At 44.5% G+C, this 23,942-nt stretch overlaps 1 protein-coding gene across 1 annotated transcript in view; it reads left to right on the top strand.

The window, feature by feature from the left end:
* The window catches only part of LOC142297230 (uncharacterized), an 87,277-nt gene extending 68,961 nt beyond the window's left edge, over positions 1-18,316 (top strand). Inside the window, exons 11-13 of the mRNA XM_075341488.1 lie at positions 3,014-3,162; positions 17,162-17,287; positions 18,121-18,316. Coding sequence (XP_075197603.1) covers positions 3,014-3,162; positions 17,162-17,287; positions 18,121-18,316 — 471 coding nt within the window. The remainder of the gene's footprint in view (positions 1-3,013; positions 3,163-17,161; positions 17,288-18,120) is intronic.
* The last annotated feature ends 5,626 nt before the right edge of the window (positions 18,317-23,942 follow it).

Here is a 23,942-nt window from a genome sequence, read left to right as displayed (position 1 = left end):
AATAAAAAGGGGCTATTTACAGGGGAAGAGTTTGTCAGTGACGCCACCCGTGGGTTGCGGTGATGATTGGTGATACCTCCGCTTCCTTGGTATGGGGGTGCCCAGAGCTGATAGAGCCGGGCAGCAAGGTGGAATCCCCTCCACGGGTAGGTGAGGTGTAGTTTTGGGGCCCTGAGGATGGTGAGGGAGCAGAAAGCAGTCTGTAGGATTAGACCGGATGGTACCGGTGTACTTACTGTGGTAATAAATCACACAAAGTCCATGTGGTAAACGAAGGCTGGATGCCGGGAGCCTCTGGAGGGGTGTGCTTGGTCCCGCAGACGGGCTGACAGGGCAGGGGCCCTGCCTCCTGCACTTGTGGTTTCTTGTGTGTTGACTTAACCCACATAAAACGGGAGAAATCTGCTCCCCGTATTTTGGGCACAGCGGGAGCCGTTGCCCACAAAATCTGACCTGTCGGATCTCTGTGGGTTATGGCAGACACCCTATCCCCCTCATTGGGCTTCCGTTTCGCTCTCTGGGCTACTCGTGGGACAAAATCTGGAACCTTTTCCCCTGCTGGCTAATCGGTAAGGTGCTTGAAGCAGTCCTTGCCCTGGGGTCCAGGTACCCCAACTGTGCACGGCCTCCAGACCGGATTCCCGCTGTCTTCACCGGCGGGCTACAACCCTGCCCTGGTCCAATTTAGGTCTCCTGGGACCGGATCTCCGTCCCCTGTGGCCCTGCTCTGCCGTCTACCACCTAGTCAGCTCAGGTAGTCCAGTAGTCCAGGGCCTCCAACCCCTGACCACCACTCCACTTCTCTCTCTTTCCCCATCTAGACTTCACTCTCTCTAACTCACTCTCTTACATGTTCCCTCCCCTGACACCTCAGGACCCCTAGGTGGGCGTTCACATCCACCTGGTCCCGCCCACTGGTGTGCCCCTATTGTCCCGGAAGGGGGTGACTAGGTTTTTGTGGCCGATATTACCTGTGCGTGGTGTTGTGTTGGTAGGCTAAGGAGGATGGAGTCCTGCACGAGAAGGATTTGTGCAGTCTCTGTGACAACCTGGTTTTGCCACGGCGTCATACTTATATAGCGACATCATATTCTGCGGCGACATTTTACATTTCATCATCACTGTCCCCATTGGAACATAATGCAAGTTTCCCATCAGTAGGTTTTTGGAGTGTGAAAGGAGGCTGAAATACCTAGAGGAAAGCCACGCACACATGGGAAGAAAATACAAAATAATTGTAGATATTGTCCTTGATGGCATTTGAACCCGGGACCCCAGTATTATATATATATATGTATATATATATATATATATATATATATATATATATATATATATATATATATATATATAAACAGTGCAGACCAAAGTTTTGGTGGACACATCTTCAATTTTGAATAAATCCCCAACAGTGTCACCAGCAAAGCACCCCCACACCGTCACACCTCCTCCTCCTTGCTTCACGGTGGGAACCAGGCATGTAGAGTCCATCCGTTCACCTTTTCTATAAAGACACGGTGGTTGGATCCAAAGATCTCAAATTTGGACTCATCAGACCAAAGCACAGATTTCCACTGGTCTAATGTCCATTCCTTGTGTTCTTTAACCCAGACAAGTCTCTTCTGCTTGTTGCCCTAGCAAACCACTGTCCTTAGCAGTGGTTTCCTAGCAGCTATTTTACCATGAATGCCTGCTGCACAGTCTCCTCTTAATTGCTGCTAGAACTCTGTGTGGCATTGACCTGGTCTCTAATCTGAGCTTCTGTTAACCTGATATTTCTGTGGCTGGTGACTCGGATAAACGTATCCTCCACAGCAGAGGTGACTCTTGGTCTTCCTTTCCTGGGGTGGTCCTCATGTGAGCCAGTTTCTTTGTAGCGTTTGATAGTTTTTGCCACTGCACTTGGGGACACTTTCAAAGTTTCTTAAAGTAATGATGGCCACTCGTTTTTCTTTACTTAGCTGCATTTTTCTCGCCATAATACCAATTCTAACAGTTTATTCAGTAGGACTATCAGCTGTGTATCCACTAGACTTCTGCACAACACAACTGATGGTCCCAACCCCATTTATAAGGCAAGAAATCCCACTTATTAAACCTGACAGGGCACACCTGTGAAGTGAAAACCATTTCCGGTGACCACCTCTTGAAGCTCATCAAGAGAATACTAAGAGTGTGCAAAGCAGTAATCAAAGCAAAAGGTGGCTACTTTGCAGAATCTAGAATATAAGACATATTTTCAGTTGTTTCACACTTTTTTGTTAAGTATTTCATTCCACATGTGTTAATTCAAAGTTTTTATGCCTTCAATGTGAATCTACAATTTTCAGAGCCATGAAAATAAAGGAAACTCTTTGAATGAGAAGGTGTGTCCAAACCTTTGGTCTGTACTGTGTGTGTATATATATATATATATATATATATATATATATATACACACACACACACACACACACGCACACGCACACACACACACTTTAGGATTTTCATCCATGTTTTGGGCCAGATTTTTTTCAGTGTGTCAGTTTTTACCTTCAGTTATTCGTTGGAGATTTTCTCATGTGAAACAAATAATTGCAATTCTTCTCCTATTCATTGCATTGTTAAAAACAGACAGTACAATAATAGCACATAGTTAGCATTTGTCCATTTGTCAGTAATTTTTCACAGACGCTTAGACTTGCATGACTAATTTTCAGACAGAAAAACAGACGTCTCTGATTTTTTTGTGAATACGCAGTCCTAAAAAACCCAGAACCATAGACTATAATGGGTACATATTCTACTCTTGAAAAACACAGATAAGACACGCGTGTACATGAAAAATGGACGTTTACACTGCGATGGACTTTACATTGTTTATTACATATATAAATTAAATATATATTTTATTTTTCTGTACACAAATTGTCTTTAGAAACTCATTCTCATATAAGTGGTTTCCAACACAATACACATTTGTGGACATTTATCATTTTTTCTTACCCTTTCCTATATCTTTTTGTGTTTTTAGGAAGGAACCTTGGCAATACAAAGACAGTTCAGCTCTTCTGCAAGTGAAAGAAATTCTACATCGTGGGCAGTAGTTGAAAGTCTGACATCCATTGCTCCAGTAACTCATTCTAATGAGATTCTAGTGCAAGCACAGCAGTCTAAGAAAAGGTACTGACATTCTGAGTGATTCCCAGTATGGATATTAAAAGTAAGGCCCTTCTCTATCGAGCCTCCAGCCACTGTGACTTCTAAAAAACTGGATCAGAGTAATCTCCTTATCTGACTTCTGCAGCAGTGCCAGCTGTAATATACTGTACAACCTGTCACAGTATATCCTACCCGCTCTGTAAATACGGTATATGGCGTAGTGCACCAAAGGGTTAAAAAAGATATTCGTTTTCAAAACTTATGTCAAAATAAGAACACATAAGTGCATCTCAATAAATTAGAATATCATCAAAAAGGTAATTTATTTCAGTAATTCAATACAAAATAAAAGCTCATATATTATATAGATTCATTACAAACAGAGTGATCTATTTCAAGTGTTTATTTCTGTCAATGTTAATGATTATGGCTTACAGCCAATGAAAACCCAAAATCATTATCTCAGAAAATTAGAATAATTACCACAAAACACCTGCAAAGGCTTCCTAAGCATTTTAAATGGTCCCTTAGTCTGGTTCAGTAGGCTACACAATCATGGGGAAGACTGCTGACTTGACAGATGTCCAGAAGGCAGACATTGACGCACTCCAAAAGGAGGGTAAGCCACAAAAGGTCATTCTTAAAGAAGCTGGCTGCTCACAGAGTGCTGTATCCAAGCATATTAATGTAAAGTTTAGTGGAAGGAAAAAGTGTGGTAGGAAAAGATGCCTACAAGTTACAGGATAACCGTAGCAGGAGTGGATTGCTGCTGGAGTCAGTGCTTCAAGAGCCACCACACACAGACGTATCCAGGACATGGGTTACAACTGTCACATTCCTTGTGTCAAGCCACTCATGACCAATAGACAACGCCAGAAGTGTCTTACCTGTGCCAAGGAGAAAAAGAATTGGACTGTTGCTCAGTGGTCCAAGGTGTTGTTTTCAGATGAAAGTAAATTTTGCATTTCATTTGGAAATCAAGGTCCAGAGTCTGGAGGAAGAGTGGAGAGGCCACAATCCAAGCTGCTTGAGGTCTAGTGTGAAGGTTCCACAATAAGTGATGGTTTGGGGAGCCATGTCATCTGCTGGTGTAGGTCGACTGTGTTTTATCAAGACCAAAGTCAGCGGAGCCATCTACCAGGAAATTTTAGAGCACTTCATGCTTCCCCCTGCGTTTTAGAGATGGAAATTTCATTTTCCAGCAGGACTTTCCCCGTGTCCACACTGCCAAAAGTACCAATACCTGGTTTAATAACCACAGTATCACTGTGCGTGATTGGCCAGCAAACTCGCCTGACCTAAACCCCATAGAGAAACTATGGGGTATTGTTTAGAGGAAGATGAGAGACACCGGACCCAACAATGCAGACGAGCTGAAGGCTGCTATCAAAGCAACCTGCGCTTCCATAACACCTCAGCAGTGCCACAGGCTGATCGCCTCCATGCCACGCCGCATTGATGCAGTAATTCATGCTGAAGGAGCCCCGACCAAGTACTGAGTACATTTACTGTACATACTTTTCAGTCGACCAACATTTTTTCAGTTGGTATTATATAATATTCTAATTTTCTGAGATAATGACTTTTGGGTTTTCATTATCTGTAAGCCATAATCATCAACATTAACAGAAACAAACACTTGAGGTAGATCACTCTGTAATGACTCTATAATATATGCGTTTCCCTTTTTGTATTGTATTACTGAAATAAATTAACTTTTTGATGATATTATAATGTATTGAGATGCACTTTTATATAGTTTGGATAAGTAACTATGTGATAGGTAACATAATGTACACCTCTTTTTAGAGTAACGTGTTTCATCAATAAAGTCATTGCTCACGAATACATTGGAGCATAACTCTCAATGCAAATCCCATCATATATAGACACAGTAAAGCGGGCTTTACACACTGCGATATTGGTCCCGATATCGCTAGTGTGGGTACTCGCCCCCATCTGTTGCGCGACACAGGCACATCGCCCAGACCCGTCACACGTACTTACCTGCCCGGCGACGTCGCTGTGACCGGTGACTGGTCCGTGCGGCTTCACAGCGACGTCACTGAGCGGCCACCCAATAGCAGCGGAGGGGCGGAGCTGAGCGGGACGTAACATCCCGCCCACCTCCTTCCTTACGCATAGTGGTCGGGAGGCGGGTAAGGAGAGGTTCCTCGTTCCTGCGGTGTCACACGGAGCGATGTGTGCTGCCGCAGGAACAACCTCGTTACTGCTGCAGTAACAATTTTTGAGAATGGACCCCCATGTCACCGATGAGCGATTTTGCACGTTTTTGCAACGATGCAAAATCGCTCATCGGTGTCACACGCAACGGCATCGCTAATGCGGCCGGATGTGCATCACCAATTACGTGACCCCAACGAGTTCGCTTTAGCGATGTCGTAGCGTGTAAAGCCCCCTTTAGGGAATCTGTCACTAGTTTTTTGCCAAGAACTGCATGATGTAGGGGCAGCGAGCCTGATTCCAGTGAAATATCACTTAGGCACATTTTCACTGGTCGATAATCATTCCGATTTTAACCGTCACGACCCATCGTTCATGATAATCGTGTAGTGTGAATAGGTTCAGTAACTGAACAATGTGTTAAAAAATGCTTGTAGATTGTGTATTAAATCATTTATGTGAGGGAAAACATTCTCATTGATCTTTTGAATAATTTTGTGATATAAATAGAGATTGATGCTCGTTCAACAAGTAAACTTACAAAAAGAAGGAATGAAAAATTAAAATCCTAAATAATAGGTATGGCTTTCAGGTTTTGGGTGATTGTGTTCAGAGACAATGGTTCAGTTGCAATTGGAGCATTGGAATGAGTTCATATTCTTGTCTATATTATGCTGCTCTCAAATTAAGTGGCAAAATCTGATGACAGATTCCCTTTAAACCCCTTAACGACCCATACCGTGCTCTGTACGTCATTGGTCTCCTCCCTGCCTTTTATGCGGGCTCTCACGGTGAGCCTGCATCTTTCCCTGCACATATCAGCTGATTTAATCAGCCGACATGTGCCTCTAACAACAACTTGGAGCGACTGAGTCAACTTGGGCTTGACTCGAGTACTGAGTATAATGATAAAGATAATCAGAGGACGGAATGGGCTGGTGCTTGAGGAGAGACAAAGCCACATTACCTGCCATCTGTATCAGCGTCTGGTACTAGAACAGGACTTAAGGCCGCTTTACACGCCGTGTTAGCAATGTCGTTGCGTGTGACACCTACGTGCGATCGAAAATCGTCGCAAACACGTGAAAAATCGCTAATCGTTGACATGCTCCCCTATTCCCAATTATCGTTGCTGCTGCAGGTACGATGTTGTTCGTCTTTCAGGCGGCAGCACACATCGCTACGTGTGACACCGCAGGAACAAGGAACCTCACCTTACCTGCGGCTGCCGGCATTGAGGAAGGAAGGAGGTGAGCGAGATGTTACGTCTCGCTTATCTCCGCTTCTATTGGGCGGCCGCTTAGTGACGTCACTATGACGCTGAACGAACCGCCCCCTTAGAAAGGACGCGGTTCGCCGGTCACAGTGACGTCGCTAGGCAGGTAAGTATGTGTGACGGGTCCTAGCGATTTTGTGCGCCACGGGCAGCGATTTGCCCGTGACGCACAAACGATGGGGGCGGGTACGCATGCTAGCAATCTCGCTAGCGAGATTGCAGCGTGTAAAGCGGCATTTAGCCTAACAACTGACTGTGGATAGCAAATTGAGAAGAAGAGTGACCCTTGGTGGTCAGGAAATTAGAGTTTTTTTTAAAGGATATTACATCAAGTTTTTTATTTAAGTAGTTTATTAATTGCTTTTTAGGAAAATGTCTGTTAGTGGTTCTAAAATACATTCTTTTTTAAAGTTTTACAGGGCTTAAAATTATTTGAAAATACATTTAGTATCTCTAAAATATCTAGAATAATGTGTGATCAATGGTGAAGACTAGTTGATATTAAGTGTTTATAAATGAAATATAGCAGGGCCGGACTGGGGTGCCTTGGGCCCACCATTGTGATTGACTCTATGGGCCCACACTATAGCTACAAGAAACAGTTTTACTACTTGTTTATTTTTCAGCCTCATCTTACTAAAACACAGTATCAGACTGAAGTGTCTAGGGTTCACAGGAGGAACTGACTCCACAGGGTCCACCATTCTGCTACTCCATATAGACATTTTACTTGTTCATACTCATGCATATGTACATGAGACACAATACAGTGTATAAGGTTTCTTTCGCTCATCAGTATTTTTGATTAGTACTTCATCAGTCTTCATCAAAGCTACGACTTGTTTACTTTGGACACATGATACGTAGAAAACAATCACTGGAGAAGGACATAATGGTTGGAAGGATAGAAGAACAAAATTAAGAGGAAGACCAGCAACCCAATGGTTTGGTACAATCAAGGTAACGGCGGAGAACACCTTGGTGGACCTACAGTACCTAGGCTTGTACAAGATTGATTTTCCTATAGAGCGTTCTTCCATCAAGTTGCCATGGCTTGAGATCAAGCTGAAAGATGTTAAAAAAAAAACGTCATCACTATTTGCCAAAACCAGGAGATTCTCCAAAATACAGGAAGGGAGTTTATCTTTCAATTACAGTTTTTCCCTGTAAGTTACACTCCTGGCTTTGGCATACAAACACTCATGCAAAAATACTGATGGGTGATTGTGGTCTAAAATAGCTTGTTCCTCTTAATGAATTTGGCACATTTTTTAGCTTACATCATCCGCCACAAGAAATTTACTACAATTGAAGACTGGCTTACAATTCTGTTGTGTTTACACCACTTTTGTGGAGTAAATGATGTTGAATTTCTTGGCCGTGCTTGTCTGCGCTCCCTTTCCATGACGCTTTGCTGTCTTTTAAAAATAGCATAAATAGCCTAGTCCCCATTTTCCCATGTATAGCTTATATTGGCAATCCCTCTCCCACATATAGCCTATATAGCCTAGTCCTCCATCCCCCATATATCATAGATAACCTAGTCTCCCCCTCCCCACAAATAGCATTTATAGCCAAGCCCCCCTCCCCACATATAGTAAATAAAGCCAAGTCCTTCTTCTCCCACATCTAGCATATATAGGCTAGTCCCCCTTTCCCACATATAGCCTATATAACCTAGCCCATCCCCCTTCCCCACATATAGCCTTTATAGCCAAGTCCCTCTCTCTTAGATATAGCAAATAGCCTAGTCCCCCCTCTCCCACATATAGCATATATAGCCTAGTCCCCCTTTCTCACATATAGCATATGTAGCCAAGTCCTCCCTCACCCACATATAGCATATATAACCTAGACCTCTCCCCCACATATAGCCTATATAGTCAGTGTTTCCCCATCTCCACATGTACCATATATTTACAAATCCCCATTCTCCCAAAAATGTATGTATATGGATCCACTTCTCTATTGCACATACCATATCAGTTTCACATAAAAAAAAATATTTAAAAATGAAAACTACTTCTACCTGTCTTCTGAGCTCCAAGAAGGAATCTTGTCAATGGTAACTTTTGAAGAAGATGGAAGAGAGGAGGTCCAGTTAGTTGCAATCACCAGGCACCAATCGAATCACAGCCTCACCAAGCCTCTATTTTGAGGCGCAAGAGCAGTGAGAGTGCAGACTGCCATAGTATGGGGCTGCTATGGTAACCTCACTGACCCACCCACCCATAGTCTCATCACGTCAGGGTGGAGAGTGGGAATAATGAAGCTGGTCAGATTATAGTGTCATTTAACAAAGCTTTCCTGTGCTCTTCTAATCAGCATCCATAGCTGTGTACTCCCTCCTTCTCCTGCTGTGCTGCCTTAAGGTGTTGAAGTCAAAGTGACACCTGTGCAGTAGAGGTGTTAGGGATCTTTTCAGACGTCTATGCTACACGGTGTGTGCACAGACCAGAATGTACAAACTTGCCACGGTTCTTTCGACCAGTGCATGACAGCTTCAAATATTTCTATGAGGCTGTCACGGTCGGCACAGGAAACCCATGGTCAGTCCATACACAGACCGCAATGCAAACAAACTGGCCGGGTGAGTCTCCTGACCTGAGCATGACAGCCTCACTCTGGTCAGGAAAGCCACGGGGTCAGTCCGTGAATTCTGGTCTATGCATGGACAGTGTTGCAAGGACGTCTTAAAAAGACCTTCCTATCAATAACACTTCTACACAGGGGTCAGTCTGACTCCAACATGTACCACTATCACCGTAGGAGAAAGAGGGAGTGTGCCGCTATGGATACAGATTAGCAGAGCAGTGAATAGCTGTGCTAGGGTAGGAAGGGGAGGAGCCTTTCATTTCTGGTCAGTGTCAGCCTGCAGCAGGCCCACCGGGAGATTCCTCTATTTCCTGGTGGACCAGTCCAAGCCTGCTTCATATTGTAATAAAAGGTTTTCTTGCCCATCTCTTTGAATGATAGCCACAATTTTGAAGGACATAGATTAAAATTGCTCTGGCTAAGCATATGTATATTGCTATACCGCTTTGAGTTTCAAATGTATGCAGTTTTGACCGATACTTATGTACCTTTCTATTCTGTTGTTTACCGAAGTTCTCAATTTTTACAACATATAAAATCACATATTTCTGTAGAGAGATGATGTCATGATGACATGTCAAATATGTTTTCTTGTGAAGTAATAATATTTTTTTCCAGACTCCCGGAAGCATTTGTGTCAATTCAGTTAGAAAAAGTTGGTCCTCGGGATATAATGTTAAATACATTTCTTAAAAAAAAACAAGCCATGGGAACAGCTATGAGAAATCCTGTAAGTAGTACCAAGAGTATAATTTGTCATTTCAAATATTGTTTTATGTCTTAAATATTTATTTTTAAAAACTTTCTGCAGAGTGGCTGTCGCGCCCCAGGGCAGCCGGGCTGCTCGGATCCGGCCGGTCCGTGGCTCGAGGGGTACCAGATCCGGGGGCACCGTCGACCAGTTTTAAATGAAAAATAAAAATAAAATAAAAAGTCCGACTACGCCACTCACGGTTTGCGGTCAGGGATGATGGGGCTGCCGCTGCGGGTTCCCACTGGGGGTGATGGATGGGGGCAGCGGGGATGGTGGAACCCTCCGCGAGCAGGGATTTTCCCCAGGGGTAGGTGAAGGGTTAACGTGGAGGTGCGCGGCAATAAGTCAGTCCATACAGAGAGGGCAGTTTGATGGTGTTTACTCACTGGTTCGATGCCCTGAGACATACTGGATTCCAGGTGCACCCAAGTCCTTATGGCTGTGCCTGTCAACCTGGTGCCACTCTCCATCTGTGCACTCTGTGTATGTGGGTCCTCTCTGGCGCGGAGCACTTGGAGGTCCTCCCGGTGTCTGGGTCCTGCCGCAGGCAGCTTGGAGTATTTAAGGGCATGTGATGTGTCCCGGTCCCACTTTGCTGCTGATGCCTCGGACGTTAAAGAGTGGCAGATAAGTCCTGGAAACCCACCCACCTGGCAGAGTTAACAGAGGGCCTGAAGTCTGTGTCTGTTCTGGGGATCTGCACCCCTGCGTGCAAAGTACTGAGAGCTTTGGATGTCCACCCCACAGGGTCCCTCTATCCTTGGGATTGCTCTCTCACTCCACATCTAATTTCATCCTCTGAGTGGCAGTTCTTACTACTCAGGTTCTTTGCAGTCTCTTTCTCTCCTATGTGTCTCAAGAGTCTGCGATCTGTCTTGACACCCTTCCTCTTTCACTGTCTCCTGCAAACTACCTACTACTTCCTGTCTTCTGCAGACTACCTACACTCCCCAGTTCACTTTTCTCCTCCCCCATGTCTGGTCTCTTCTTCCCAGTTGGCTGTCTGTTATCTACAGTGTCCAGCCCTGTCATATGGTTAAGTGAGGCTCCCACACGGGTACAGTGAGTGTAAATGTCCAGGTTTGCTAGTGTTTGTGTAATGACTGGCACAGTAATGTAGGACCTGAGCTGTTACCTTATTTTGTGACACCTGATTACCTCAGGGGCGTCACATTCCCCCTTGGTTAAATCCAGCATGTCCGCGGGCTTCAATTCAAAACAGGTCATACTGCAGTTTTTACATGCAAACATTTTTCAAACATTTTAAAACATTTCAACAGTAAAATGGTTACACTCTCATTCCTTGCAGAAGGCACATTTTCTTTAACGTTGCAACTTGGTTTCACCTTCTTTACCACCCGCCACCCAGAGTCTCTGGCACCACTGCTTAGTGGTTTCCCACCCAAAGTCCCTGGTATCTTTTTGTTTCTGGTAAACAAACAGATAGTAAAGTCCTTGGAGAGCGTCACTGGTTCCAATAGTGACAGGGTCCTGGCCTGCTCCGCCACGGACCCTTCTTGCACCTGCCACCCTCCTGGGAACAGTCCTGTACTGCAGGCTGCAGGTTTAACCAGATTTAGCACATAATAGTGCAATGTTTTACATTGAAAGTTCGTGTCACTTCCAGTCCTGTGAATTAGAAACAAGGCACTCTCAAATGGTGATACAAACGAAGAATTTATTCCATAAGTCTTAAAGCAACATGTGACGTTTCGGCCGGTTGGCCTTCATCAAACAACTTGTTATTAAGACTGTCAGGGTAGTAGTAAAGGCAGTGGTATCCACCACTATGGTGTCAACCTGGTGCCACTCTCCATCTGTGCACACCATGTATGTGGGTCCTCCCTGGCGTGGAGCACTTGGAGGTCCTCCCGGTGTCCGGGTCCTGCTGCAGGCAGCTTGGACTATTTAAGGGTATGTATCCCGGTCCCACTTTGCTGCTGATGCCTCGGACGTTAAAGGGTGGCAGATGAGTCCTGGAAACCAACCCGCCTGGCAGAGTTAACAGAGGGCCTGAAGTCCGTGTCTGTTCTGGGGAACTGCACCCCTGCGTGCAAAGTACTGTGAGCTTTGGATGTCCACCCACAGGGTCCCTCTGTCCTTGGGGCTTGCTCTCTCACTCCACAGCTAATTTCATCCTCTGAGTGGCAGTTCTTACTACTCAGGTTCTTTGCAGTCTCTTTCTCTCCTTCTATGTGTCTCAAGAGTCTGTGGTCTGTCTTGACACCCTTCCTCTTTCACTGTCTCCTGCAAACTACCTACTAGTTATTGTTTTCTGCAGACTACCTACACTCCCCAGTTCACTTTTCTCCTCCCCCCAGGTCTGGTCTCTTCTTCCCAGTTGGCTGCCTGTTTTCTACAGTGCCCAGCCCTGTCATCTGGCTAAGTGAGGCTCCCAGCCAGGTACAGCGAGTGTAAATGTCCTGGTGTGATAGTGTTTGTGTAATGACTGGCACAGTAATGTAGGACCTGAGCTGTCACAAGGCTCCAGGGGTATGGTTTATAGAGTAAGAGGAATGAAGCTATTCAATTTTATATATTTAATACAACAATTAGGCAGTGCTTATAAAAAATATACAAGAGATGTTATAAAGGGGACGAGAAAATACAGACTATATAGCCACATAAAAAATAAAAGGGAAAACAAAAAAGAAAGGAAGGAAGAAAATTACAAGACCTGCTGGATCTTGAGAGCAAGAGCACTCTTTTTAGAAAATGGAACAGTCAAAACAGCAAGCTTTATCTCCCAGAACTGAACATGGGTTCTGGGACAGAACCTGTTTATATCAGGTACCATCCACTCCCTCCTATCTTCCCTGGTTACCTCAAATGGGAGCTATTAAATAAGATGTAGGATCAGGTACCAAAAATTATTAGATTCACAATCTTAGGTTATCGTCCCCCCTGGAGGTCCCAGCTGGATGGTATAAAAACTTTATTTCCAATCACAATTTTAGCTTTCTAAACATATGAGATGTGGCATATATAACTTTATCTACCTGCCCGATATTAATTCTGCCCTAATAGGCAGACCGCACTGCGATGCAAGTGAATGCGTTATGCACTGCGCCATGATGCTGAAATTATGTCTCCCATTTTAGCGGTCAATATAAAACAATATTGAAAGGGAAAACGCACAATAGGGTTTTTTCAGGAATAAAAGGCAGATAAAAACTGTTGTATACTCACCTTGGAACTGAATAAAAGCACATATAAAGCTATCAGTCAACTGTGGTAAAACCACGGACTCGTTGAGCTGACAAGCAAAGGTGAAGAAATACAATGGTTAAATCTGCGCTGCTTGACAGAGGTTCAGACAATACGGTGTTCAAAAAAAACAGTGGTTTACTTGATTTACACGTTTCGAAGTCTCTGACTTCTTCATCAGGATCACAGTCACATATAAAAACCAATATTCATATCTTTTATTGTGGCCCCAGAACGTCTGGGATATTGGCCATGTAGTTGCTTTAAGGTCAGGAAGCCTAATTACAAAGGGACAAAAAAGTGTAACCACAAAAACATCTGGTTTCACATTTGTAAATCAAAGGAGGTGGCTGCATCACAGACCATCTGCTCAGTGGGGGGTGGGGAGTCGCTGAAAAATGGGAGGAAGATATTGCCTGCTCTTTTTCCCATGGCCATGATTCACAATTCATAGTGAAGCCATGCTCAGATGCTTGATATAACAGTGGCCATATTGGAGAGTCACTGTTCCTTCCATATTTTTTACGTAGGCAGTACAGCATGCTGTCAGCTTTATGTCGGCTGCACTGAGTTAGAGTCAATGGACTGAGAACTGCCATATTTTACTCTCCATCAAAAAGAGTAAAGCCCCCATAGTCAGCGATAAATAAGTGGAAGAGTCATATCTGTGTTTTTATACAGCTATTATCCGTTCCTGAATTGCTGCCTCCAGCAATGCAGCAGAGCTGTCATTACCTTAACCATGTAATCATGAAATGACTCTGTTTTTTTTGTCTGTATCTATACAGCAAAGTTGATAAATGAATTACAGTAATCAGAAAGCATCAGCCTTTCATAACAGCTGTGGAGTTCATTGTGTTAATGTGGATATTGTGGATAACAAATAAATGATAAACAGTATGTTAGTTATAAAAATCAGGTTTAAATAATATGTAATTTTCTAATTATACAGTATATTCCATTTAAAAGATATTACTTGGTAAGTTTAGAAAGTTGGTAGGCTTACCAGAACCTGACCATAGAAATATAGTGTAAAAATAAATTGTTTTACAAAAAGGCTGGCACTTCTAATATAACACTATACCATGTGTACAATTTTTAGCAAACAGCTCATCTATATTATTACACTCCATATACTTTACATGACACATATACGCGGAAACATATAATTGGCCATAAAACAAATCACTGTAGTCCCTATGATTCATGCTTTACTTTTTTCCCCACTTGGATATCCAATTAGTTCATGTTAAGTGCAGATTTTTCTTCCCTCTCTTTTTGTTCCAATGTATTAATGCCCCCATACAGATTAGGCAACAATTGGCCAAATCCCTGCAGCAGAATAGGCCAATATTGCAGGGATCTTTGACTCTTCCCTGACAAATGATTGTAGTGAAGAGAAGGATCTGGCCTGTTGGATGTCCAGCAGCATATCCTTCTGCTCTTCAGGTGATCATGCTCTCTGATACAGAACACCCATTTTGAGTGTATGTGTGTATGTATGTATGTTCGCTAAAGGAATCCGCACCGTCGCATTTACAATCACGAAATTTTGCACAGTCACTCCATGTGACTCAGGGAATGTCATAGACTATTTTTGGGCGGGAAAATTTAACCCCACGCTTTAGTTACTCTCCAAAAATCCTGCTTCCATTAAACTGAATGGAGGTAGGAGCTATAGGTTATTAATAGCAACTGCCAGTGGTTGCTATAGGAACAAAATAAACTGTTAGTATAAGAAGCTTATGTGTGAGGTAATAAGATGTCTGTGGGGAGACGGATAAAGAGAGACAGAAAAAGACAGACACAGACAGAGACAGACTGGGAAAAAACAGAGAGATAGAGACAGACAGAGAGACAGACAGAGAGACAGACAGACGTGGAAAGAGACAGACAGAGACAGCCCTGGAAAGAGACAGTCCTGGAAAGAGGCAGCCCTGGAAAGAGGCAGCCCTGGAAAGAGACAGCCCTGGAAAGAGACAGCCCTGGATAGAGACTGCCCTGGAAAGAGACTGCCTCGGAAACAGACAGACGGGCAAAGAGACAGACAGGGAAAGAGACAGACGGGGAAAGAGATTCAGACAGACACACACATAGAGACAGACACAGAGATAGAGACAGACTGATACAAATACAGACAGAGAGATAGAAACAGACAAGGAAAGAGACAGAGACAGACAGCGACACACATACAGAGACTGGGAGAGATACAGTTACTATCCCAGGCAACGCCCTGGTATTACAGCTGGTATATATATATATATATATATATATATATATTACAGTACACACCAAAAGTTTGGACACACCTTCTCATTCAAATTGATTATCGCTTTGCACACTCTTGGCATTCTCTTGATGAGCTTGAAGAGGCAGTCACCGGAAATGGTTTTCACTTCACAGGTGTGCCCTGTCAGGTTTAATAAGTGGGATTTCATGCCTTATACATGGGGTTGGGACCATCAGTTGTGTTGTGCAGAAGTCTGGTGGATACATAGCTGATAGTCCTACTGAATAGACTGTTAGCTGCTTTTTTCTTGCCAGAATACAAATTCTAAGTAAGGAAAAATGAGTGGCCATCATTACTTTAAGAAATGAAGGTCAGTCAGTCTGAAAAATTGGGAAAACTTTGAAAGTGTCCCCAAGTATAGTGGCAAAAACCATCAAACGCTACAAACAAACTGACTCACATCAGGACCGCCCCAGGAAAGGAAGACCAAGAGTCACCTCTGCTGTGGAGGATAAGTTTATCTGAGTCACCAGCCTCAGAAATCGCCAGTTAACAGCAGCTCAGATTAGAGACCAGGTCAATGCCACACAATGTTCTAGCAGCAGACACATCTCTAGAACAACTGTTAAGAGGAGACTTTGTGCAGCAGGCCTTCATGGTAAAATAGCTGCTAGAAAACCACTGCTAAGGACAGGCAACAAGCAGAAGAGACTTGTTTGGGCTAAGGAATACAAGGAATGGACATTAGACCAGTGGAAATCTGTGCTTTGGTCTGATGAGTCCAAATTTGAGATCTTTGGATCCAACCACCGTGTCTTTGTGCGACGCAGAAAAGGTGAACGGATGGACTCTACATGCCTGGTTCCCACCGTGAAGCATGGAGGAGGAGGTGTGATGGTGTGGGGGTGCTCTGCTGGTAACACTGTTGGGGATTTATTCAAAATTGAAGGCATACTGAACCAGCATGGCTACCACAGCATCTTGCAGCGGCATGCTATTCTATCCGGTTTGCGTTTAGTTGGATCATCATTTATTTTTCAACAGGACAATTACCCCAAACACACCTCCAGGCTGTGTAAGGGCTATTTGACTAAGAAGAAGAGTGATGGGGTGCTACGCCAGACCTGAACCCAATCAAGATGGTTTGGGGTAAGCTAGACCGCAGAGTGAAGGCAAAAGGGCCAACAAGTGCTAAGCATCTCTGGGAACTCCTTGAAGATTGTTGGAAGACCATTTCCGGTGACTACCTCTTGAAGCTCATCAAGACAATGCCAAGAGTGTGCAAAGCAGTAATCAAAGCAAAAGGTGGCTACTTTGAAGAACCTAGAATATAAGACATATTTTCAGTTGTTACACACTTTTTTTTATTAAATATTTCATGCTACATGTGCTAATTCATAGTTTTGATGCCTTCAATGTGAATCTACAATTTTCAGACTCATGAAAATAAAGAAAACTCTTTGAATGTGAAGGTGTGTCCAAACTTTTGGTCTGTACTGTATATATAGTCTCCTGTCAATGACACTCTTCAATTTTAGAGAAAGGACCTTTAAAAGTAGTAATGTACTTACTGAATATTTTCCTAGAGCATAGTTAGTAAATCAATTTTCACAATGTTACCAGTCAACAAAAAGTTCCTAGACTTTGTACATACCCGATGTAGATCACTGGATATCAGTGACCCAGAATGTGCAGAGCTTGCTCGGAGATTGGAAGTGGTGACAGTACTGCTCAGTGCTTATGTGTATTAACATAACCTATTTCCTATACACAGAGAGTTTACAGTGTGCAAACAATTTAACATTTTACACCACATCATACCATGTAAAATGGCCTTGTGTGTTTTGCAGGAAGAAGTGGAAAAAGTGAAACGAGACCTTGTAACGAATTATTGCCAGAAGTAAGTTATCTCGAAATACTGCATATTGATGTTCTTGTTATCCGAGCCTGCATCCAGGTGGGCGGTATGAAGCAGTTATCTTGCCAATATATTACATATACTGTTTTGTGGTTTTGCCTTATGTGAGGTCACTTTATTGTAAGCTTGGTCTTTCTTTTGTAGCGTCTTAATTTTTTCCATTGCTGTTCACACAGAACTATTTCTTGATTCTACAAAATCCTGTCCTCATCCTCACTACAATAATAGTATGGTCTTAATTCCCCCTGCATTACATCGTTTAGAATTTTTGGTTTTGAGAATTCAGAGTTGTATTCTTTTGATGCAAGAAATTATATGACATTAACATTGAGCACGATATATTTTTTTGAAATATGTGACAGTGTATTACATAAAATAAGTCTATCAGCACAAAATAACTGTTCAAACCAAGCATATGTACTCGGTACACTCTTGATGTGGTTGAGCAGCTCAATTCACTTCCGACCTAATTGATTTTTTATCTGTCTCTGCTCTTCTCTTCCTTATGAGAAATCAGACTTTAGCCCATGGAGGAGATAGGTAGATGGAATCAAGTAGGTGGAAAATGAAAGTCTACTGCTCAGCCACTCCAAGGGTGCATAGAGCACCTACGCTGGGTTTGTACAGTCATTTTCTGCTGACAGACTCCCGTTAAATCAGTACCCACTAGCTACTTCTGGAGGTGGTTGGGCATATACTGATGCCTGTCAAACACACTGCAAATGTCCCTCTAAAATTAACTAATTTGGCATCTTTAACATTGTACAGTTATCACAATTATATGCTCAGGAGTATCTGCGCTCTTTACTCTTTAGGTTAAGCAAAAGGATTTCTACCTACTCACTTCGTGGACAAATCATCGCTTACTGCAACAGCTTGAAACAACTGCTTGAAGAGTTTCCACTCATTTGTAAAACATATTTCATCATAGGCCAACCTCAAGGGAGAAAAACTGTCATCAAAGAAGCACTGCAGGCAGATCCCAGGTTTGTAGAGGCCTTCACCATGTAAGATGTTGTTGCCCAACTTTACTAACAGTTCCCTTATTATTTAACGCTGTGATTAGAGTTGTTCTCTTCTTCAGGTAACATGGCATTGTCCTGTGCTTTTAATTCCATCCATTCTTCTGACTGGGTACCATAAAACCTGCTGCCTGGTTGTTGCAATACACACTACAACAACCTATGTCTACACTACAGGCTGTCCTAAACAGCTCAACTGATTAAGTACACTGGACATCAAAATTGGAGAACAACAAATAATTTTCTAAATGTTAAGGTCATTTTGTAGTGCTATGGGATTATATCCTAACAGGGGTAAACGAACAGTATTTTTAGCTTATTTCATAAATTTAATTTTTTCAAAAGCACATACTTAAAATGTGAATGAGAGAAATGAAAAAGAACCCTGATCAAAATTAGAGAACACTTTCAGATACCTGCAAGTTATTGCCATTAATCTGGCACCTGGTGCTAATTTCCTTAATTATCTGACAAACCCTATGTAACTGGCAGACTAACTTTCAGTTTGCAGTGACTTTACAAATATAGTGTGCCATTCCAAAGTGACTGAAACCCTCCAGCAGCAGGTTGTCCAGATGAAGGTCAAAGGGGTGACCCTATCAGCCATAGCAAGAGAATTTTGTCGTTCCAAGTCTGTGATGTCGAGAATATTGCATCTTTACAACATCACAAACTCTTTCAAGTCCCCCAAGAAGGCTGGTCGCCCTTGAAAGACAAATGTAAGAGAGGACAGGATAATGCGGAGACTCTCCATGGGTAATCATTTCAACACTGCAGCTGGAATTGCTCTCTAATTCAGCACTGAACAGGGTAAGGATCTGTCTCATCATACAGTGTCACAACATTAAATAGAATTTCGTGTGAAAGCCCAGTCTGTAGTAACCAAACCTCTCGTTAGCAGAAAGAATCCAAAGGCTAGACTCACCGTTGGTGAGGAGTATGTTGTGTGGACAGAGGAGAAGTGGTCCAAAGTTCATTTTAGTGATGAAAGCAAGTTTAATTTAGTTGGGTCTGATGGGAAACATTATGCTCATCAACAAACTGGGGAAAGTCTGAACCCAAAATGTGTTAAGAAGTCAGTGAACGGTGGTGGAGGAAGTCTCATGGTTTGGGGAATGTTTTCTGGAGGAGTTGAACCTCTCAGACAGCTACATCGCACAGTGAATGCAAGTGTGTATCAGAACCTTCTTCAACAACACATGGTTCTGTGGCACCCCAGGGTTGCCACACAAAGGGTTAGCTCCCCACACACAACACCAAGACCTCCTGGCCAGAAGGGGGAGACCAAGCTGCTTCCCTGTATATTCTGGTGGAGGGAGGAAATGGTCAGAAGTAGTTTCAGTTTGGAAGTTCAGTGCAGAGCACTGAGGAGACAGGATCTCTGCAGGTTGGAAGCTGGCTTTAGCTCACCTCAGGATCCACTGACCAATTCCAGGCCTAGCTGAGGGTCTGAGGAAAGGAGACAGATTACACAAAGGAACATTCCTGGGAGACAGAGCATTGCTGAGTTCATCCCAGTGGAGCACACAGAACGGATGCTGGATCCGAGACTGCAGGTTACATACTGCACAGTTACCACCAGAGAAGTGAAGATTCCAGATCTTTCACCTGTACCACAGACACAAGCAACAAACGCAGAGTTCAGGAACATACTAGGAAGGACTCGAGTTGCCTGTCAGGTCGGTACCTAGGAGCAGAACAGAGCAGAGCCAGCTGCATAGTTCATACCGCAGCAGGGCCACAGACACACAGTGCAGGCAAGGAAGCCAAAACGGCCCGGCTGGGCGGGAGAAACCCTGAACCCCTCACAGACTCCGTGGACAGTACTTTGCTGAATACCATCACCAGTAAAAGACAAAGAAACTGCAAAACCGTGAGTCTGCCTGTTTATTGTGCTCGTGTCCTGCACTCCCCCCATAGACTAACATACTGCCCCGGGGAAAAGGCTCTACCCGTGGGGAGCCGTCCCATCTCAAGCTGCCTTCCATCACCCCGGAGGTTCTGCAGCAGCGGTGGTCATCTCTGATCACATTCCACGGGTGGCGTCACGAACATAACCCCCCCCTTTTTATTGTGGAACCAGGGAGCACAGACCGGGTCACGACACCGTGATCCCCTTTCCAGAAGCGACCCCTTGGCCCGGTTCTGGGTATCTCCTTAACCCCTGGCGACACAACTTTGGCGTCACGAACAGGATGCGGACTGGACCCGGCTGCAACCCGGGTGACGTGTGCCTGTAAAGACTTATTGCATCGCATAAAAGACTTGCACTGTGAATTGTTGCAACAAAGAACGGACTTTAAACTTTGCAAAGATACCTGGAAAAATCCAAAAACATCATTGGTAAAATTTTCCAGGCGCCATCTTTAATCACGCCATTACCTGCTATGCGCGGGAAAACATCGCGCCTAAACTAAGACTCCGCCTACCGCTTGCAGAGGAGGTGCGCTCGGTGCTGCGACCCGAACGGAAACGCAGAAAAGTGTCCCAGGCTTGCTGTCAAGAAGACTGGTGAAATTAACTAAGGGGGCGCAAAGATGTCGCAGCAGGGAGACGCTGTTGTACCCGGCGGTGCAGCGGCACCTATCATGCCGTTCCTGATGCCGTACACCCCGGGTGCAGTGTGGCTGCCGCAGTACTCAGGTGAGCCCAACACACTTAATGACTTTATCGGAAAGCTAAAAATCTACTACAGCATGTACCCCCTGACAGAAGCCCAGCGTGTTGGTATGCTTATGGGACAGTTAACTGGCAATGCCCAGCGGGAGGCTACATCCTGGCCGGACGATGCAAAGGACACTGTAGAGCATATAATAGCTGGACTAAAAGCAGCTTTTGAATCCACTGCTGGCAGCCGGGCTAAAATGAGGTTCTTTGGATGCAAGCAAAAACCTAGAGAGAGCGCAAGAGACTTTGCCTTAAACTTGCAGGAGGCGCTCAGAGCACTTAAATTAGCAGAACCTGCCTTAGCCCCTGGAGCAGATAAGCTGCTGATAGACCAATTCCTGGATGGACTCTCATCCCCTTCCCACCGGGGACAACTGAGCATGATGGTGATCCAGGATCCAGGACTAACATTTGCCCAGCTAAAGGATAGAGCCATCCGCCTCCAGCAGGTGGAGGAGCCGCAGGATATAGACTCTGTTCAACACCTTACAGTGGCACCCCAGCAGCCAGTAGTGCCGGTGACATCGGCCATGTCAGCGGCTGTTGCTGACCACCTGGAGCCCATCACTAATGAGGCTCTCCATCAAAAGCTTGAAGCCCTTACAGACACTGTTGCTTCCATGGCTAGAATCGTCCAGGAGCTGCGTGGATCCAAGTCTGCACCCAAGATTGAGCTGGCGACCAGCAAGGAGGATGTCCCATGGATGAGGCCTAGGAGATACCAAGCGACGAGAGGACGACCCAGCGACCGCTACCAGCCGGATGGACAGCCCATTTGCCGCCGTTGCAATGAGCCAGGTCACTTTGCCCGTGAATGTGCTTTAAATGGGGATCCCCTGGGGAGGCGGGCCGCTCCTCAGGAATGAACTCTCAAGGCCCTTCACCCTGGCACGACAAGTATGTGGGGGGACGTCCAGTCATCCCCATCGTGCTGGATGGCATTCCGCTCAACGCCTTGCTGGACACTGGTTCCCAAATATCATCAATTCCGCATGTCCTTTATAAGAGGTACTGGGCTGATTCAGACGTTAGCAGTGGTCCATCTAATGTTGCATTGAATATATGGGCTAGCAATGGTGAATTAGTGCCACAGGTTGGTTTCAGAGAAATGACCATTAAGATTGGGAGAGTAGAATTGCAGAATCAGGGTATTATCATTGTTGATGTTGACCGACGAGAACGTGAACCAACTATGCTGCTAGGAATGAATGTAATTGAAAATTGTTTTGCAGAGGTAATTACTGTCTTGCAGCAGATCGTCGAGACTGCCAAACCTGGGCAACAGAGACTCCGGCAGAAGGAAATTAAAGCCTTGATGCTGAAGCAGCAGGTAGAAGTGTCAGGAGGTGAAATTGGCAGTGCAAGGGTAAGTGACCCAATACCTATTGTAATTCCTCCCAAAACTGAAATGCTGGTCTGGTGCAGAGCCGCAATAGGCATCAGAGGGCGAGACTATCAGGCCCTGGTAGAACCCGTGTACTCAGACAGTAGGCCCACTGTACTGACGGCCAGAGGAATAGTTGAGGTACATCGGGGAAGAGTGCCAATACGCCTTCTAAATTGTGGGGAAGATGAGGTCACCCTACCAAAGTATGCTACCATGGCTAAGCTATATACGGTTGATAACAACGCCATCACCACCGTTGAGCCCTTGAAGCCGTCAAATCAGGCGGAGGACAATGGCTCAGAGGGAAAGCTGGAGGATTGGTGCCAAAAGCTACATGTAGGTACCGATTCTACACCCTCCCATCAAAAGCATGGAGTATACAGGGTAGTGAAAGAATATGAACAAATATTCAGCAAACACCCATTAGACTTTGGGCAGATCAAAGGGGTAGAGCACACTATACCCACAGGTAACCATCCACCCATAAAGGAGAGGTATAGACCAGTACCACCAGCTCACTACCAATGCGCCAAAGACATGCTCAAAGAAATGAAAGAAGCAGGGGTAATAAGAGACAGTTGTAGCCCCTGGGCAGCCCCACTAGTGCTAGTTAAGAAAAAAGATGGGACCATGAGGATGTGCGTAGACTACAGACGGATCAACCGCATTACACACAAGGATGCATACCCATTACCTAGGATAGAAGAGTCATTGGCTGCATTAAAATCCGCTACTTACTTTTCCACCCTAGATCTGACTAGTGGGTATTGGCAAGTTCCTGTGGCAGAGGCTGATAAGGAGAAGACAGCATTCACCACGCCGATGGGCCTCTGTGAGTTCAATTGTATGCCGTTTGGACTCTGCAACGCACCTGGAACCTTCCAGCGACTGATGGAGTGCTGCCTAGGACATAAGAACTTTGAAACTGTCCTCCTGTACCTGGATGATGTCATAGTCTACTCCAAGACCTATGAACAGCATCTACAAGACCTGGCAGAAGTGTTTGAAGCCTTATCCGGCTATGGCATGAAAATCAAGCCATCCAAGTGTCACCTTCTAAAGCCAAGGGTACAGTACCTGGGACATGTCGTGAGCTCAGAAGGGGTAGCACCAGATCCTGAAAAAGTTACCGTGATAAGAGATTGGCCGAGACCCACCAGCGTGAAAGAGGTGAGGCAATTCCTGGGACTGGTAGGCTACTATAGAAGATTTATAAAAGGGTTCACGAAGCTAGCAGCTCCCCTACAAGACATCCTGGTAGGACAGTCAAAGAAGTCTGCAGCCCGAAATCCTCCTTTCCAGTGGAGTGATGAGAGAGAAGAGTCCTTTAAGAAGTTGAAGTGGGCACTGACAGGAGAAGAGATCCTGGCATATCCAGATTACCATCAACCCTTCATTTTGTACACGGATGCCAGCAACGTAGGACTGGGAGCCGTATTGTCTCAAAAGCAGGAAGGCAAGGAGAAAGTTATTGCTTTTGCAAGCAGGAAGCTCCGGCCTACAGAAAGAAACCCAGAGAATTACAGCTCCTTCAAGTTAGAACTACTGGCAGTAGTTTGGG

This window comes from Anomaloglossus baeobatrachus, chromosome 3, assembly GCF_048569485.1.
Source record: "Anomaloglossus baeobatrachus isolate aAnoBae1 chromosome 3, aAnoBae1.hap1, whole genome shotgun sequence".
NCBI classification, from domain to species: domain Eukaryota; kingdom Metazoa; phylum Chordata; class Amphibia; order Anura; family Aromobatidae; genus Anomaloglossus; species Anomaloglossus baeobatrachus.
Note: the sequence above shows the minus strand (reverse complement) of the source record. Positions and strands in the feature narration are given on the sequence as shown.